Source organism: Falco cherrug, chromosome 9, assembly GCF_023634085.1.
Source record: "Falco cherrug isolate bFalChe1 chromosome 9, bFalChe1.pri, whole genome shotgun sequence".
Classification (NCBI taxonomy): Eukaryota; Metazoa; Chordata; class Aves; order Falconiformes; family Falconidae; genus Falco; species Falco cherrug.
Genome location: NC_073705.1, coordinates 31,199,751 through 31,218,965, shown reverse-complemented (window position 1 = coordinate 31,218,965; position 19,215 = coordinate 31,199,751). Strand labels below are relative to the sequence as shown.

Here is a 19,215-nt window from a genome sequence, read left to right as displayed (position 1 = left end):
AATATGGAATACCTACTTTATGTTTTTGCAAGTTTTGACATTTTTTTTTCTTTTGCCACTAAAAATACTACATTTCCATATATTTGAGCATTTATACTTACTTCATTTGATACAAGTTGTTGGTCCCTCTGTGATCAATGTCATGGCAGAAAGCAGCAGCAACCATAGCGAAGGCTTCTAGATCAGTATAGTATTTCTTTATTTTGCCTGTCTGTAAAAGAAAACACAGTTCTGAGTGTGTACCTTCCAGTTGGAATTGAAAGGAAAACTAAATAATGAATGTAAGGTTAATACTAGCAACCTTACCATCAGCAGAGTAAACATTGTTTGTCCCACATTGAATCCGTGTCGCCAGTTATGGTAAGTGATATCTCGATAACCCTTCCTGACTGTGTACATCCATCTTGTAAGGACCTATTATGAACAAAAGTGATTAAGATTGTGCTGTTAATTGAAACAAGATGATGGAATTCCTATGAAATTACTGGAATATACTATGAAATTACTGTACTAATGTGCAAGTCCTATGAAAATAATTGCTTTTCATTGAATTAAATATGGAAACAGCAAATTTTTCTTATGTAAATGCATGTTGATTTAATTCCTTTCATAGTTCATACAATTGCAGGATTATTTTTAAGTCTTTATGACAAATATGCAAATTTTTAATTAAGAATGGAAGATCGTTATCCGTACCACTAATGGTACTGCCTACTTCTGTATTAAAGTGCCTATAGTCAGCTATTTTTCTTCTAGCTTAAAACAAATATAAACAAAACAAAATAAATCAGACCTCAGCTGGGACTTTGAACTTTTCAACAACATTTATCTCGAAGAACAGTCGTATTCCACAAGTTATTAGGCCATGCTCTGTAACGGGAAAGTCACTGAAGCGGAATTCATACAGTTCTAAATCTTTTGGATCAGGTAATTCTTCTTTCTGTTAGGAAAAGTCAAAAAAATAAGGGGTTTTCTAGCAAGAGCAAAGTTGGGAAAACTTCCTTATTTTATTCTCTGACTTCAGTAGAAACATTGCCAAAGGACAGTATGCCTACTATATCTTCAAAGGCCTCAGGTTTCAGTACAAACTAATGAGTATTAAGTTATGAAACACAGTCATGATACTGCTGGTGTTCTTCTCAAAGAGGATAAGTAAAGTCTTGGCCAGACAGTGTTTCTTCCTATTCTGAATACAGTCTATTGTGACCATCTCAACATTTTCTTAGTTCAGAAATCTCAGACCTTGGAATTTCTCCTTCCTGGTATAAAATCCTCTGATTCTCCTTTTAGCCTGGTCCCAAGACTGAGTTCATCTTTTTCACAACCAAAATTAGTCTTGTTAAGTGTTCCTCTCTTTTGGATCTTATGAATAGCGATTAATATAGTGACCAAAACCAACCTGTCTAGAACAAAACATTTTTTTCCTTTTATGGTAGAATAAAGTATGACAACAGTCAATAACAGAAGGCTTGCTTGCATGCCTACCTACCCAGAGCCTTGTCTTGTCCTGGAGAAACTAGGCAAGTAAAGATTCCTGTACATTTTTCCCCTTTGGAGTGTTGGTGGTTTATTTCTGCTCCACAGCCAACTCTCAAAATTAGTCTGTCTTACCTTGTGTCCTGTGACAATCTGTCTTTGTCTGTGATAGCCTATATACACTTAATATAAGGATGATTTGGCACATGGAAAGTGGACTGGATAATCCTACAAGATCAGATGTAAAAATTCACAAATCTTATTTGTGTTCTTATTTGTCTGCTGTAGATTCCCAACTGCTTGGCTCTTGAATGATCTCAGTATATCCATAGAGTAAAAATTGTGACAATAGTTACATGTGCAGAGCATGTGTTCATGGTTAATATGGCTTGCTTTAAATTCCTTAGAGTCATTTACTTTCTAGGGCTGTAGTTGGTGGTGATTCTGTCCTAGTAATTGTCTTTCTGTAGTTTACAACAGTCTATTCTGAACAGTCCTGATGAAGATGAGGGATCGTTCCAGAAGTAGTGGACTGTGTAAGTGCATAGTCTTTTCCCCATGTACTAAATTTCATTAGAAGACCATTCAGGAATTTTCCTCTCTCTAACAGGCAGATACAGAGCTTAGGCCAGCTCTTCCTTCTACTGAAGAACCTCCATAAAACATGTACTAAATTCTAAAATACAGGGGATACAAAAGTTAAGAAGCTTTGTATTACATTTAAATTGCCTAGTTTGTGTACATTATATAGATTTACATTGAATAGCCTAACTGGTAATAGCAGTTGGAATTCACTAGCAGTACTAGTGAACTGTTGTGTAACACTATTCATCTGTGTATCCCAAAGTCTAGGGACAGCAGTATTATATTTTAAAGAATGCACCCCAATCCAAACAAGAATTAATTCAGGGAAGTCTGATACCACACAAAAAATAGATTATATGAGCACAATGATTCCCATCCTCCATACTAGCCTATAAATTTTTCTCCATTTTACAGATAAGGAAAAGGAATGGCTAAATGTATGCATGTTTTTCAACAAATAAGGTTGAATATCCATGCAAAGGTATTTCTTTATCCCTGGGATTTTCCTTTATATCTACTCTAATCTGAGGTCAAGGACAAGGAAACTTGGAGCAGTGGTGTTTTAAAACCCGTTACTTTGTGAGTCATCAGATGTAGAAACACCTGCTTTATCCCATTAGCTATCTGGGATTCCAGGTCTTATAATAGGATAAAGCATTTGCATGTAGCCTTGGCAGTGCAGAAGATATGAGACCTTTGAATTTCTGACTCCACAATGTTGATAGAAATAATTTTAATTGCTTTTTGGAGATTTAAAAATTCATACCAGTATTATATTTTTACATTTGGAGCCTGTACCATAATAATAATAACTTATTGCTCTACCAGCAGAGAGATTTTGTAATATTTATCTACTAATTTTTGCAATTCTTTATGCAGGTAAATTAAATTTACTTTGAAAGGTATGTGAAGCTGCACACAGTCTGTTGATTTTTTTGTTTTATTTTGTTTCACCACTTGTAAGCTGTGTGAGCACCTGTTTTGTGGGAGCCAGTAAAACCTTAACACCATTGCATTCCAGCATGCACATGTATGTAACTAAAAATAGCTGAATGAAATCTTTTCTCTGTGGCTATGTCTACATTAGCAAATGTGGTGTAATAGGAGGAAGTATGTGAAGTGGTTGGTGCTGGAGGTCAATAGATTTGTTTGTATTTGACCTTTTTTCTTCAGCCTAGCTCCGTTTTGATCCATTGACAGTGAGAGTTCATTCAGTGTTTTCCTGGAGCACATCTTTGAGTTTTGTTTCAGATAAAGTAAGCCAGTGCATGTGCTCCAGAACTGCTCCACAAGAAAAAATGAAGTGCACTTAGCAGGCAGAAGCAGGAGTTTTCCTCCATAAAGGCATTCCCTTTCTAGATTGAAATACCAAGGCAGCCAGAGGACTGCACAGTCTGGAAAAGAAATGACTCTTTTGTTTTAATAAGAGCAGAGTTTTAACCAATTAGGTCACATGCAGGTTTGTCACTGTGAAGTCACTGATCGCTGTCTTTGAATTTCTTTGCCTAAGGAAATGCAGGAAAGTCAGTCTGAAAGTCGCTTAGTCCCACTGGACACTCCTACATGTGTTCTCTTACTCAGAATGAAAGTGACCTTACATCTATGTCCCTTCTTTTATTTTCAAAATTAAATAAACTCAGATATAGGTATAGCACAGTGCCCATGGATATTTAAACAAGTTAAACACTTCAAATGTTAATTCATATAAACTTTTCTGTATAACTCTGACTATCCAAGTCTGTTGACACAAATTTTGAACAGAATGTTTCCCTGTCGGTAACAGTGTGGTCTGCACATAGAAGAACCAAAGAGGTTAAAGACGGTTAGATGAACTCCATCTAGCTTGTGGAACTGATAGCTAAAATCACTCGTATAAATCAGGATTTGGCTATACAGTACTTCTTCTGTAATGAGGACACATTACTAACTGATACAAACATGCCACCAGAATTTTCAGTTTAACAACTTACCAAAATCCTGATAAGATCCTTTTGATCACATTCTTCTATACTATTTACATTTAATTTCTCCTTGTATTTCTAGAAATGAAAATGAGTAAGAAATTCAGTTTTTGTGTAGCTAATTTCCTACTTTAATGTTGTAACTGTGAACAGAAACTTACCAGTATAGATTCAACTTCAGAAGGGGTGGCCTTTGTCTGGTACATAAGCATTTCCTGAGCAATGTCTTTCCTGTTTTCAAGCTTATTCATTTTGTCATAAGTGTCAGTATTTAAAACAGACCACCCCAGGAACTGTGTGAGAGTCTGGAACAAAGCCAAGCAAAGCAGAGATGACACCATCACAAAAAAATTACACTGACAATTTGAACTTACTTTTCTTAAACTCCAGTTTCTGGTAGTGCCCTTTGAAAAGCAAAGTGTAACTGTACTTGCTAGAGGCCTTTACTTTCCATCAACAGATTCTCTTAGCACGTCACAGCTTTTAATGATGTTTTCTCAATTTAGTAATTCAGGGGCCATATTCCCATTTTGTATACAGGACCTTGAGGCTTATAAAGCTTAAGTTAGCTGGGTGGATTTGGATACACTGTGTAGTGTCTTGTCTTGCCCAAGTGCCTGTGATCAAGAACACTCTGGGAACTCCCATGATCACAGGCACAATAACCATTGGCAAGCAGCACACCATACCTGCTTACCCACTGCTAATTAGGAGATGGTGACCAGCACTAGAAAGTCAAATGATTAAAACTAAAATGATATCTGACTTTTGTTCATTATTAGAATGTAAATGATCGCTCATAAATTTTCAGATTTTAAAGGGAAATAAAATTTCTGATTCTTAACTTTATAGTGAAAATGGAAATTTGTTTAGATGTTAATATAGCCTATTTGGAAATTTTTAGACATTTTAAAATTAATTTTTACAATAATATTTTTATTAAGACCGTATGGCTCCTTCAAGCCTCTAATTGTATTAAGCTTACTTCAATAATCTGTTCATCATACTCGTCAAAAGGTTTTCCATCTTTCCTATTGTAAAATGTTGCAACTCCCACAATTTCTTCTTTTTTGTTGACAATAGGCAATGACAGGACATTTTTGATAACCCATCCAGTCTCATCCACTGGTCCTTTCTGTAGGGAAGGCAAAGAACAGGAAATGTATATTTCTTTGAAAGTAGTAATACAGCAGTTGTTATAGGCAATGTTACACTAAGACCTGTGCATCACAGCAAAAGGGGAAATTATTTATGTAATCAACTGTATAACTAATCGGTGGAAAGCATTAGCATATTTTCTGCAATGTCTATAATTATTAACATTACTGGAATTACCTGAAATGAGAAATATTCATCTGCTCGTGCATTCATCATGTTACAAATCTGCAACACAAAAGGAGAGATGGTTCAAATGGATCATAATGCACACCAAGATGGCCTGATATTTTAAAAAGGCATGTTTATTTTCTAAGCTAATGACAGTGAGCACCCTAGCTAGTTACAGAAATTAAACCTGTTCCTATTAAATTAGATGTTATTCTAATTATTCTAACAGACAATTTTTTAATGCTTGTAGCAAAGTCCCTCATGCATGATGTCTCACAGTGCATAGGCATAATGGTTAAGCAAATCACTTCCAGTTCAAAACGGCATGGGTGTTTGTAGAAAAATAACTGAGTACAAATGGCTCTATCCTTACTACTTTTGAAAGTGCCACATAACTGTCATATGTCACAATTTTGAATTACGTGTATTGTCTACACAAGAAGAGATAGGAAAAAGAAAATTTTGAAACTCTGTTTATGATTATTTTCTTACTTTGACATTTTGGTGTGAGACTTGGCACACCTGGAAAAGTGACATCAGATGCAGACATTATTCCTCCGATGTCACCACAATCATGAAAATTTTCCTATTTTGGCCATTTGTGCTGAGAGCTTGTCTCCATACATACTACTGATGCACATAATTTCACTGGGAACCAATGACACTGGAAGAGCATGGCATTTTTGTATAGGTTTTTGGCCATGGGGAGGTCTGGGGGTTTTTTTTGTTAAGTCAGAAGAATGCATGTATGAACTGCATGAAGTAAAACTTAGTTTTTGCTTCTGCTATGAACTTACAAAGCCATTTTCAGCTACATATGTTGGCAATCCACTGATAAGACACCAGTGATCTGCTGGAGGAGACCTTTAGAGACAGAAGAAAATTAAATTATTTCTGCGATACAGACATGTTACTGTTCTATCCCAGCAATATATCTAATTACCACACATTTGCAGGCTGCCAGTGAATACTCACGGAATGACTTTGATTTCTTCTTTTCCATGTAAAATATAGTCAATAATCTTATAAAAGTTGACTTCCTAAATAAAAAGAGAAAAACATGTAGGTGACTGGTACAACCTCAGTGTCAAAATTAAAATAAATAAAAAGAAAAATTAATGTCCTCACTCGTCCATCTGGTGTCTTGGGGCCTTTGTAAGGCTCTGCCTCCCCCAGCCGGATTGGCCACTCATCATAGAATTCCTGAGAAGATGATATGCAGGGTTTAGCAAAAGGAAAAAAAAAAAAGACATTTCTGCGTTCATAGATAACATGACATCTGTGGATAGCAATTTTATTTTTCCTTCTCCATAGCTATACTATGATCACATTTCAGACAATATTAAGAAAATACTGTTAAATACATTCCAGGCAAGGAACATTTGCCAATAAATTGCAGGCTAATCTGAAGATTATCTTGGGTGGTTGTACAGCTTAATTGTTCTTTTTGAAGGCAGGTATTTATAAAGCAATAATTAGACCTTCACTTTTCTCCTGTACCCTTTCTGACATGGAATTATTAATATGAAAATTTTATGTTTATTTTTGTATTTATGTTTATTGTTGTATTCTTTGCCATGCTTGTATTTCACATGTAATTTTTACATCATGGTTAGATTTTAGATAAATTATCCCAAAGGGTTAGCCAGGGTAGTGACTTTGCGTCTTGGAGAGACATGCACTAGAAATACACAGAACAAATAAATTAGAAGGATGGGTTTTATAACTTAATGTTAGGAGTAGCACGTTTCTAGCAAGTAGGCAAAATGATTGTTACCTTCTCTTTTGTCATGTCCAGCAGACCAACAGAGTATCTTTCACAATTCAAACACATGCGAATAGTGTACAGTGCTTTGTGAAACTGCCGTTCTATATCTGTTAGCTCTTCAAATACTTTGTTGGCAGACCACAAAAGCATCTATTTACAAGAAAAGAGAAAGAAGGTAAATGTTCATAACAGTAAGAAAACATGAACATATGAATCCTAGGCATTCCAGAATAAAATTATAAAGTGCATTACTGTTACCAAATAACAAAATTAAAGAGATGATATCCTTACTTCAAAAAGCTTGCAAGAATATAGAATAGTGGGAATAATAATGTTTTCACACAAAAGCAAAGTATTATCATTAACAAATTATTCTATACCTGACTTCTTCTGGATTCAATATTGTAGAGATATGTTGTATGATGGTTTCGTAGGACCAAAGATATAAAATTTAAGTATTTTTTAAAGACCTAAAAATGACAAAGAGCAAAAATAAGGCAAAAGTATCGAATCAAGAGGTAGATTCACTGAAACTACTTGTTAAACTAACAACTATACTGTTTTATGACATTTGAGGTTATTACCTCTTCATCCTCTTTTGAGAACTCAGGGGCATTTAATTTGTTGAGTGCCATCACAACAGCAAGCACCTCTTTACCCTGCAAAATTGGGACTGCCAGCATACTGATTGTTGTAAAACCAGTTTTTTTGTCCAGAAAGTCAGAAAAATGGTTGTTCTGAAAGAGAAGGAAAAAAAAAAACCCCAAACCAAAATAAAACACACAATTCGTTGCCACACCAAGAGAAAATGATCATTTCATTTGATAATTTATGTTTGCAGTGGTATGAGCACAGTTTCACAGTGCAGTAGGTTTATACTCACAAAAAACCATTGTCATTATTCAACTCAGTCTTGCAGAGTTATACATACAGGCTGTACTTGGGCATTGGTTATGAATGTAGCTTCTGAAATCAATTTCTGTGTGGTTTTTCATTAGAATGATGAGAAATTTGAGGAATTAAAAGTATGGGAAAATCTAGAATAAAGGAAAGAGTAATATGACTTTATGGCTGCCTGAGGGTCTAATACATATGCCTTGCAGGTAAGAGAATTACTTCATAGCTATGTTAATTTTTATTATTATTTAATTATTTCTGTAGATAAAATTCATTATAATGTCCCATCACACAATGTTTAAACTACCATCTGTCCTGAATGTATATGGATAAAAATACTTCTGGCAGAGAGGCATCCCCAGCAGGTATGCATCTGGCTGAACCATTTCTTACTCCTTGATGTCTGAGGGATTCCCATTTCTGCTGCTCCTGGCACAACGTGCTCCTCTGGTGAATGGGAGGGTGTAGGACCAAGGGGGATCAGCACACAGAGCTGCTTTTGTTGGGGGTGTGATCCTGTAAGATTTAGACCACGTGACTAATGAATGAGCCACAACTACCCACCCCACCGATTTCATCCTTGAAACTGAATGCTGAGGAGGGTTTAGTAAAAGCTATTCTTTTTATTCTTTTATATCAAAAATACTGGGAAGCTAGTTAATGTTTCGTGGAAAACTTTTATTTCCTTGTATCAAAGAAATTCTTTGTGTTTTCTTTGAAATGCTTTAGTCTTCTCTTTAATGTAAAAAAGGGATTTGAAATTTATTAGGGAAATCTGTCAAGGATTGATGTGTTTTGTGGTGTTCTTACAACAATACATCTAAATAAGCTGAGTTAAGAGTTGGAGGATTGAAATCTGTCGATAATGTGCATGCTGAGAAGTGATATGGTTCTACTAGGCAGCTAGAACAGCCAAACTCTGTCTTCACTGAGTTTTTTCCGTCCCTGCACATCTGCCACTGCTAACAAGTCAGTGCTTCTTCAGAGAGATGACTGCTCGAGTCCTGGTCTACAGTCAATGGCAGATTCTGCCTGAATTTCCTTTAACAGGTCTTCTAATTTCTCGAGGTGGTGAGTGGTTGGTGCTAAATGAGAATATCAAGAGCTGGTGAGCAGGCTGGTAACCAGGGAAAGACAGACTACATTATAACACTGTGGATAGGAATGGCAGCCAGCCAGGGGGAGGCCAGTGGAGTCCACTTTTAAGGACATCCACTCAGAACCAAGATTCCCAAACCTTACCAATCCCCTGCTGTTAGCCAGTATTAGTGAACCCACTTACAAAGTGACTGACTTGCTACCGCATGTCTACCCACAAAGCTGGTACATATTACTGCTATTAATTACTACATTAGCTTAGGCAGCCAAGATCTGTATGGTGCATCTCAAGGTGTCTTCCTTGCTGATGAGCTGGAGAATGTTGCAGGATACCACATAATGGAATCTCTACTTTCATAAATTCACAAAATTACTTAAACAAACAAACATTTTCTATGTTGTAAAAGCAAGCATTAAAAGGCTAGGAAATGCCAGAACTAAAATTGTTTGTCTAGTATTTGAATCTTTCCTCTTAACTTCTTTTTTTCCCTCTTCCTTCTAGCAATTGTTTCTGGTATATTTTGAATTTATAGCATATACAACCCTGAGAAAGCAGGCTGGATTTTATTATGTGTTCAAAATAAAAGAGTTTTTTTCCTTCCATTCCTCACAGTCTTCAGACAGCCCATCTTTTACATTTGCATTTTAGATTTCCTTCTAGGGCTGCATTTCTATGAAAGGAATTAAATATGTGGAAATGTCTTTTCTGTATTTACTGACTGGCACTCTTGCAGAGAATTGATTCTCTTAAGGAAAGCTTGTATCATCTACATAGAGAAATTGAGAAGAATAAAAGTAACCAATATATTTTCTGTGTAGTTCAATTGTCAAGCTGTATTCGGGTACCTGGAAAGTGTAGCCAGTTTCAAATATATTATCCAGGTGAAGAGGGGATATTTTCTCTATTTCTGTCAAACTTTCCCTGTTTTTTCTGTTTTTCTGAGAGAGGTATAGGGGTATCTCACTTAACAGATATCCAGGGAAAATGCCAGTCCGTCTGTCTCTTCTATGTGAGAATTAAATACTGTCCTTCAGTCTGCTAACCAAATATGTTATTACATGGAAATACTTGATTTTTTATGAGATGTATAACCTACTGACATGACCATTCTGGTTTTGTGCATGGTTTTGGGCTTCAGTAATAATTTCTGATTCTCTGACTGTTTCAGACATTCAAAATAAAGTAAATCAGATAAATAATATGACCCTGTTTTGTACTCTCTCCACCTCACCAAGAGCATCTAGCATAATGGTGAGGCCCAGGTTCTTGGTTTTAGAGCACTGTATGCTGCTATGAGGCATAAATAAAAATTTCAGACACTTCTGGGTTTCTGAATACTTAAAAGGGACCTATATACACCAAATGAGCTGAATCAGCAGGACATAGTTGCTGAGTCTTAATTTGTTTTCTAACTCCAGACTGACGGTACAAGCAGTGGTGTTGAGAAGTGTTAAAAAGAAGTACTTTGGTCATACAATTTTTGCAGAGGATAGGAAAATTTTAATGCAAGTCTGTGTTAATAAACAAAAAGTTCAGTAACCACAAGCCATCCTGAGTTGTGCCTAGATAGTGCAATGCAGAAAGATATAAATACCTCGTAACACATTGGCAGTATTCCCACAGCATATACAAAGACTCTATCACACATAATTTGCATATAAAAGCAAAAATCTGTGCTTAGTTTTAGGCTTTTCATTATTGAATATTTTGCACATAATTGCTAGGCATTTTGAAGCCTTTATTTCCAATCAAGGTTTTAAAATATTTTCTCTTGAGAATATAAGCTCCTTCTGTTCTCAAAGAAAATCACTTTTCATGGTGTCTGGAAAATCATGTTCATAGACAAATAAGCCAGAAATACGCTCTGCAGTACCAGAGCCAGAGCACCTTGATGCTCCCATGAATATATGAATGTGGACATTTAGTCTATTTAAGCCTGATCTTACGAATCAAACCATCTTTTAGAGCAATGTTGTGAACTTTCAGCTGTCAGTTAAATCATAAAATAGGCTTTTTAAAAAAATGAGGGAAAGGTGATCTGTTGATAACTCCCTACGTGTAGCACATTTGCAAGCATTTTCTACTAGCTCTATTTAAAGCTAAGATAGCCTAGCCATTTACTGGACGATGATCAGTTCTGTAGATATATCCTAAGATGTGCAACATGTCCTGTATTTGCAGTAAGCTAGCACCAGCATGTAAGAGTGGAAAATCAGGATGCCTCTGTGTTCATCTTTCTGTTATGAATGATAGAAGGTAACTGGAGAGGGGTTTGCCAGGCTACTATGGATCTAGCCTATACACTTGAAACTAGTAGCTAATGCGTGTTTCTTGCTTCTCTAAACCATGACACCAGTTTCATCTCACTGTAGCTTACCAACACTACTACACAGTGATAAAAACCTCTTACCAATGTAATATCAATATAATCTTCTATGTTTAGATCATTTGCCTTCAACTTTTCAATTCCTGTTAAGTTTTATAAGCATAATTTCCATCTCTTAGCTACCAATGGAATTTACTAAATCAGAAGTCACTGTTGTGAAATCAGTGTGATTTCATCTCTGTGAAAGGGAAAAATAAGGCCACTCCTTCCAAAAATATTTTATTTCCTCATATGGCAATTACAAATAAACTTGCTTACTGAGACTGTACCATATCCGATTCTGAATTGTAGCTACACAATTCTAAGTTTATGTCTGTAATAAGGTAAAATAAATACAAAAGAAAAATTCACGCCCCTATGAGCCACAGGCATTTTGAGAAGAAAGTTAATTTTAAAAGACTAGATGAGCAGATAATACTTTTTGATTATGTAGTTTGGTGTTTTTTTTTTTAAATCAATGTTACTTTATTGTTTCTGAAAAGTTCTTATTGATGGACTGCTCAGAAGGAACCATCTTGTATCTCTCTTATTTCATGGCTCTCCCTGCAGATCTCAGTTCCTTTCTTGGGAATGATATGGTCTTCTGTGTTTCTTTTTACTAGTTTTTAAAGACATTATTTCTTTCATGATGAATTCTCCTCATTGACTGGTTTTAGATATCCCACAATTCTTTAAGCAAACTGAAAAAGTGCTCTGCAAAAATCTCTAACCTTTCACAGGCTTTATTCTATGCTAAGCATATAAACCAATGAAGACCATCATTCTAATGTCAATTGAACTGTCCTACTGTATTTAATAAAGGAAGTACATTTCCCAAATCATAATGTTATCTTAGGATTTACTATACTGTGCTGCAGAGCACCAAACTAATCCTTGAGCATTTCTGGTGGGATTAATGGCAAAATGCAGCCTGAAGTGAGTTTGACACTATTGGAAACTCCAGGTCAAAGTCTGTAGTGTAAATTATTTGTTGAGTGTAGATTTGATCAGTAAATGCAAAAACTATTGTAGGTAATGGATAGTGTAATCGTTAATTTCATTTCCATTGCACATGCAAAAGTAAGTTATACAAATGCAGGAAAGAGGGGAAACAGAGAAGTGTGAAAAGCAACTCAAAAGTATAAGGGAACAAGGATCCCTCTTCCCTGTTTGGCTAGTCAGGGTGAAGAGTCCCTGCTCTTGTTGGTTTGAGGTAATAGGAACAGCAGCTCAAAGTTGTTAGTACCAAGCGTTCTCACATCACCAGTATACCTGCTTATTCCCTGTTGCTTTTAATTTGGCACACCATCATCATCATCTTCATTACACGTGTGGTTGGAATTGTTAGAGAATGAGACTTTCCCTTAAATATTTGCTTCGTTGACTGGGGGCCTTGCTAGCAAGCAGCATGATGTGGTTTTGTTCATGTCCCACAGATGACATTTACACTTTGGTTTTCATATCACCATCACCATTACTCCCATTCAAAAAACTGTTCCTGTTCATCCCTTCATGTGTCAATTCCAAGTGACCTGTCAGTGTCTGCTGTGCAGCCTGCCTCTCCATTTTGAGTTTGGCAAAGTGCCTCAAATATCACAGTTAAGGAGAACTGATAGGACTTAATCCTGCAGCTAAGGTGGTAGTGCCAAGAACCTCTTTCCTCTTACAAAGCACAGAGGAAGAATGGCCTTCTGGGACCCCTTGCAGTTATGACTACTTCGCTCGTGTTGGGCTGGAGGTTCTAAGTTGGATAAATGAGCTCAAAATATGAGCACTGCTGGAACAGGAACCACAGGAACCTCTGACACCAGGAGCTGGTGTCACACTTTCGTCATTATCACACATTTTTTGCATCATCTTTACATGTTTCTGTTTTTCTTTCTGGTAGCTCTGCAGTATTTTCTCTTCCTGATATTTTGTTTTCCCACTGATAGCCTTGCATTGGCTCGGGTTTCTCAAACAAAATTTTTACCACTGAGTAAGTGGTATTGGTGTGCTATATTGCTTCATCTCTTATTTCTGCTTATCCTAATTTCAACTCACAAATGTTTTTGTTTCATAACTATATAGTTGAGTATGAATGGAAAATAAAAAGCACATGCCAGCAGCTACAAAAATGTTGTAAGTCCAATTCAAAACCATTCAGCTAAACGAGATGGCCATTCTTTAGGCCACACTCAAAAAATCATGTATTGTCAGGGATGTAAAACAACTGCATTTTGGCATGTAACTTACTAGCATTGCAGAACAAATCGACTTTGGTATCTTCAAGATCACTAGAGTTCTGAAACTGAATCAAGTAGAAATTAATACATGTTTAACAGCATTTGGGGGTTGAACTTTTCAGTCATGTCACTGAAATGTCTGCTTTTTAGTTGCCATATGTAGTGTCTATTTTGCAACTTCTAGAAACTGAATCTATGATATTGTTTTAAGTATGGTTTTCACATAAAACAAGGAAATTAGGCTAAAAGGGAGGTTTTCATTTTAACTTTTAATTTTCAATTTTCTTCAATTTTGGGAGCTTTTCTCTTTTAACACAAATTAATTCAAGGAAAGAATTAAAGGTTAGGGGTTTTCTTCTGGAAGGCATGATTCATAGAAATTTGCTCCTGTGTTAAAATATTTTCTTGCAACTTGACCAAATCTTTGTCTTTGTAACAGATTGGAACACGTTTCCATTTTTGCAGTTAATGTTTACTGTATTGAGTGTGAGTTTATGACAATCTGGTTTTTATTATCAAGGTGATAAGATAAAATGGAAGAGTAGACATTAACAATTGCAGTGCAAGTTCTTCCCAGGTAAAAGGCTACCTCTCAGTTTTTCCCCCCATTTTTAGTTTATCTTGGGATTGTTTCTTCCAGTTCTTATTACTTTCCAGACAGCCAGGAGGGCAGTACTTCTGTAGCGTTGTGTATCTTTGCTCTCATTTCTTCTTATGTTAACAACACTGAGTTTGTTTCTCAAGAACTTCCCTCTAAAATTATTTTAACAATCTTCCTCTGGCCTTTGAAGCTTTTTTTAACATACTTTGCCTTGTCAATATGTTGGATATTTGGGTTTCTTCTCCAAGATCACATTATGAGGGGACTAGCAGAACATGAGTTAAGAACTGAGACATCTTGTTAGCGAGTGACTGCCCTGCTACCATCTGCACCACAAAGTGACTCCAGTCTTTCCATTTTTAGGGCAACTAGTGTCACTGACCATCTTGCTCTCTCCTGTACTTTCCCACTGCTTCATATTTTTCACATGTGCCTGATTCCAGCAATATCTTCTTGCCCTAGAAGGGAGACTTGTCCCAGGACTGCAACCAGAGCAACTGTTTACACAGAGCAGCTGGACAACTATTTGGTGTCCCGGTCTTTTCACTGCCACGTGGGAGTTTGAACCACTGAGCTGCAAAACCATACTTCCCTTCACTCTTTTTTTCTCCCCTCTTCAAATCATCTTTATTTTGCAATTTGATGTAGAATCAAGAAAAGGGATGGAGTGTCTCTTCTTCCTCATTCCAGGCTCAGACAGCCTGGAGCCTGGAGCCTGGTACCTTCACTCAAAATCTGAAACTTCTGTCACTTCAGACAGGCCTGGAATTCAAGTCTCTCCCACCCTTGCATTCAAGAGAAGTAGAGCACCCAAAAAAAAAAAAAAAAAAAAAAGACTCATACAAACTGAACTTGGATCAGTTTACAAAGGGATGATGCAAGTACTTGCAACTTGAAGATGTATTTAAATTGTTTTGTATCACAGGTTTCTAGTGGTTAAATTGGGTTCACAATGTTCACTGCTCTGGCTGCTTAATCTGAGTTGGAAGCACCAGAATCTCTCCATGCTTAGGGTTGTGGAATCCAGTGAAGAACCTCTAAAAATGAGGGCTGTTATTTCAGCATCAGAACATTTCAATGCCTTTCTGGATCTAATCCAAAAGCCTTCACTTCTTTTGAACATTTTTTTCACCATTTATGTAATTTTATACTCTACTATAACCAGGAATGATATTTCTTGAGTTTCCAATCCTCAGATAAATCTTTGTCTTTGATATCTCTGATAAAAGGAATAATGCAATAATCTAAAAACATGACAGATTAAAGCAAATATATATAGTCTTTATTATTGGTTCTTACAGGCTGAGAATGTAAGGTTTTGATTCCCTAGAAGACATGCTCCTTGTTTAACTAGTTCTTAGTTCTTACTTTTATTTAGAAATAATGCCTTAGCAAAAGATGTAAGGTAACTGTACTCCTCTTTAGCATGTTTTCCATGTTATCACTTAATATTTAAAGAATACTGATGGACATATAAAATTTTATGCAGTCTATTATTTTACCTTGGATTATTTGAGTCACATACTCTGCCAGACCCTGGGAAAAATGTGAGGCAAATTATTCAAGTAGTGGTCCTGCCTGGCCTCCTGTTTCTCACTACTATTAAATCCTGGATTAAACACTGTTAGCTCTCACAGTCAACAGGTCCATAATCCTGTGGGGGGAGACTGTTCTGGCTACTAAGTTAATTATGGAAGGTCTGTGTCTTTTCCTCTGCTTTCTTTTCTGAAGCATTAGTCAGGATGAGGAGCTTCCTCATGTTTATTGGTACCTTTCCAGGTTGAAGAAGGAGATCATCCCTAAAGAACTGGCTACCAGGCACTAAAAGTGGAGTCTTAGTTTTTTTCAATAATTTATTGCTGTTGTGGTCTTTCATTACATTCACTTTTGTTACAAAGGGGTGGTGACTGAAGCATGAAAATGTCTTACTGTGGGTTTGTCAATGTTGTCATTTACTTAAGACTTAAAAACCACTATGCTGTTTGGATATGGATTGTGTCAACAATAGAAAGTGGTTAGACATGACATTTTTAAAGTACTATTGCCATCTAGAATTATTCATTGTGCATTTTGTATTCTGACAAGACCGTAGGGGCAAAATTCCTCTCTGGCTTAACTCTGCTTGTCATTTTTCACTTGGGATTTGGGTAGCAGACAGTCTAGTTTTGACTGAAATGCATACAAAGTAATCTGAAAAATAATTATCCTTTCAAAAACATGATGAAGGGTTCAGTGGATGCCTATTTCTTCTGCTATGGACTACTTATATTTCTTAAATGTTACTGGCATTTCTGGGTTCTTTATGGAGGTAAAGATTCTGGTGACATTAGTGGGAGCTTTGCCTGTGTGAAGAGTATGGATTTAGACACTTGATTTTTTTTGTACAAATAGAATGGAAATGGTGATAATTTTGAGACCTTCAGGGCTGTTTTTAAGTAACAAAACTTGGTCCCAGAGAAGTATCTGGGAATTTTGCAGTTAAGTTATAAAATGTCAATGTCTTGATGACATGTAGTTACCAAATGTGGACTAATGGCACCATGGTTTAACTGCATTTTTAAGCATGGGCCTAATGGCATAGACCTCAGTAATCCTAAGAGAGTAAATGGATGCCTAAGTGAAGATTACCTTAGAATGATTGAATGATAGCTTGACAGATATTTAGCTGAGATTAATTAATTTATGAGTGCAAAGTATATACCTAGCGGGATTAAATGGACAGAAACATTCTCTTATTTAAGCATATTCAAATTACATTTGTCACAAATTTTTGAACAAATCCTATTGCAAACACAGAAACATTTGGGCAGCCCTGTTCCAAGCATCTCTCGTGTAATGGTATTAAGGAGCAGTGCGGTGTCTGATAGAAGGCACATCTTTCTTGATCCTCCTGATCTTTTCTCATGTAATCAGCCTTATGAATTTAGAAGGATTATCCTCCAATCTCTGCATGTGGTGGTAAGAGGCAGTAAGTCAGATGCTTCTTGTCAGAACAGCAGCCATTGAAAAAAGCATCTTAGTGGTCAGTGAAAAATCAACTGATTTGTTTTCTCAAATCAGTCATTATTCTGTTTGCTCCCCTGATTCCTACTTACATCTGAGGTAGTTTACTATATATTGGAATGTTCTTTTCACACACATAGACATTTTCGTTTGTTTCAGAGCTTTAAAAGTAGTCCTTCATTTCTTTATGTCTGCCAACTTTTAACATGATAAAATGCATCACTTTTTGTTTACCTCCTGGAAAGCCTAGATAATTGCAGTGTATAAAGAGTTTTATTATTTAAATTGAGCTCAGGACACTAAGGTAGCTTCCATCTCTAAAACGGCCCAGAATTTTAAATTGACTGTATAGGAAATACTGAGAAGCCACACTGTCATCTTGTATAATTATCTTAGCTTTTCCACATGAGACTAAAAATAGATGAAGATGTCACCATTTGATAATGTAAAGGTAGCTCTTTTTTTAAAGAAATCTACAACAATCAAAGCACATTTATGTTTCTGCATGTATTTTGGAGCAGTTTCTAAAGCAGCTCTCATTCATGCATGTTTGGTTTCTGTTAGGTCCCTCATCATTTTAATTAACATTTCTAGTAACCCTTATCAGCACCATAACTAAAGAAGGTGATTCTGTGCAAATTCAACAGGAACTTTGAAAATGTCAGAGCAGCTCTGACTTACTAATCTAGTTCTATAGATGGTTCTGAACAAAAGCCCTGGACCTGGACATAGTCAGAATTTGGAGCCATTTTAAATACAAATACAGACTTGAAACTGAATGTGTATGTTGACATCACCTTCATCTGGCTTCATTCACCTACCTATAAGAAATTAACCTCATTACAAAAGCTGAAAATTAGTTGTATTCAGAGGTGCATGTTTGGCAGTATGGAATGATAAGGGAGAACGCTTGCAAGCCCATACTGGAAAACAGAATAGGAACCTGCCTCGTTCAACAGAAATGCAGTACTTACTGGTCTCTATTAATCTAATATTCCTCTCCCTTATTATAGTAAATTACATTACAACTGTTGTGCAAGGATACTGGAAATATCTCACTAGGCTACATAATATGGTTCTACTGGATTTTAAGGAAGCTCTGCTGCTGCTTTTCTCATGCTTTTGGTCTCTGGGGTGTTTTTGAAGAATGATTCTGTACCATAAGCCCTGTGCAGGAAGCTGGGTAAACAGATGCACAGACACCCATTCCCCCAGAGAAGTCACTTACCTTTTTCACATCAGGTATATTAAAAAACTTCTTGGTGTGAGCAACCCATCCTGCTATCCCGATGTCCAGAGGAAAAACAGTCTCATTGTCTGGGTTCACCAAATTGTCCTCAAACCTGGAAGTTGGAGTGACATCAAGAAGCCTGGTGGCTACCTCTGGAATACCATTTCGGGAACGATAAACAAACATACTACACCGATCAGCTGCCAGCAGCTGTGCCAGCCTCTGCAGGGTCTTGTGCACTGTCTTTTCCATAGTGCCTTCTTCATCCTGGATTTCTGTTAGGAGCTCAAAAAGTATGTTACACTCCTCCAGGCGGGACATATCTTTGAAGCTGACTCCTTCCTTCACATCTCCAGGGCTCACCTTAAAGATACTTCCCAGAACTTCTGCCCTCATTTTTCGGTCAAAATACTCCTTGGCAAACTGGGGATTGTTCTCCAAGTATTTTTCGACGGCATCTTTATTTACCTCACCCATTTCTGCTAGATTGTTCTTAAGATTTCTTTTAGAACTGCATCACCACCAAAGCAGGAGTGGTAGCAAGAAGTCCTAACCTGATACTAGTGAGAAAATGGTAATTTGTACATATTGTATAGCTCACTGGCATAGTACATTCACCTTCCCCTGTGGCTTCCAAGCCTTCTGAAACTCTTGAGATATGACAGAAGGCACTGGATT

At 36.6% G+C, this 19,215-nt stretch overlaps 1 protein-coding gene across 2 annotated transcripts in view; it reads right to left on the bottom strand.

The window, feature by feature from the left end:
• The window catches only part of PDE6C (phosphodiesterase 6C), a 30,205-nt gene extending 10,990 nt beyond the window's left edge, over positions 1-19,215 (bottom strand). For both annotated transcript variants that reach the window (XM_027803741.2, XM_005432405.4), the window contains exons 1-14: positions 18,535-19,215; positions 7,701-7,853; positions 7,497-7,586; positions 7,126-7,266; positions 6,477-6,551; positions 6,324-6,388; positions 6,146-6,212; positions 5,358-5,405; positions 5,008-5,157; positions 4,184-4,327; positions 4,032-4,100; positions 794-940; positions 307-414; positions 102-211 (exon numbers count right to left, since the gene is read on the bottom strand). In XM_027803741.2, the coding sequence (XP_027659542.1) occupies positions 102-211; positions 307-414; positions 794-940; positions 4,032-4,100; positions 4,184-4,327; positions 5,008-5,157; positions 5,358-5,405; positions 6,146-6,212; positions 6,324-6,388; positions 6,477-6,551; positions 7,126-7,266; positions 7,497-7,586; positions 7,701-7,853; positions 18,535-19,014 (1,847 nt within the window). In that variant the 5' untranslated portion in view covers positions 19,015-19,215. The remainder of the gene's footprint in view (positions 1-101; positions 212-306; positions 415-793; positions 941-4,031; positions 4,101-4,183; positions 4,328-5,007; positions 5,158-5,357; positions 5,406-6,145; positions 6,213-6,323; positions 6,389-6,476; positions 6,552-7,125; positions 7,267-7,496; positions 7,587-7,700; positions 7,854-18,534) is intronic.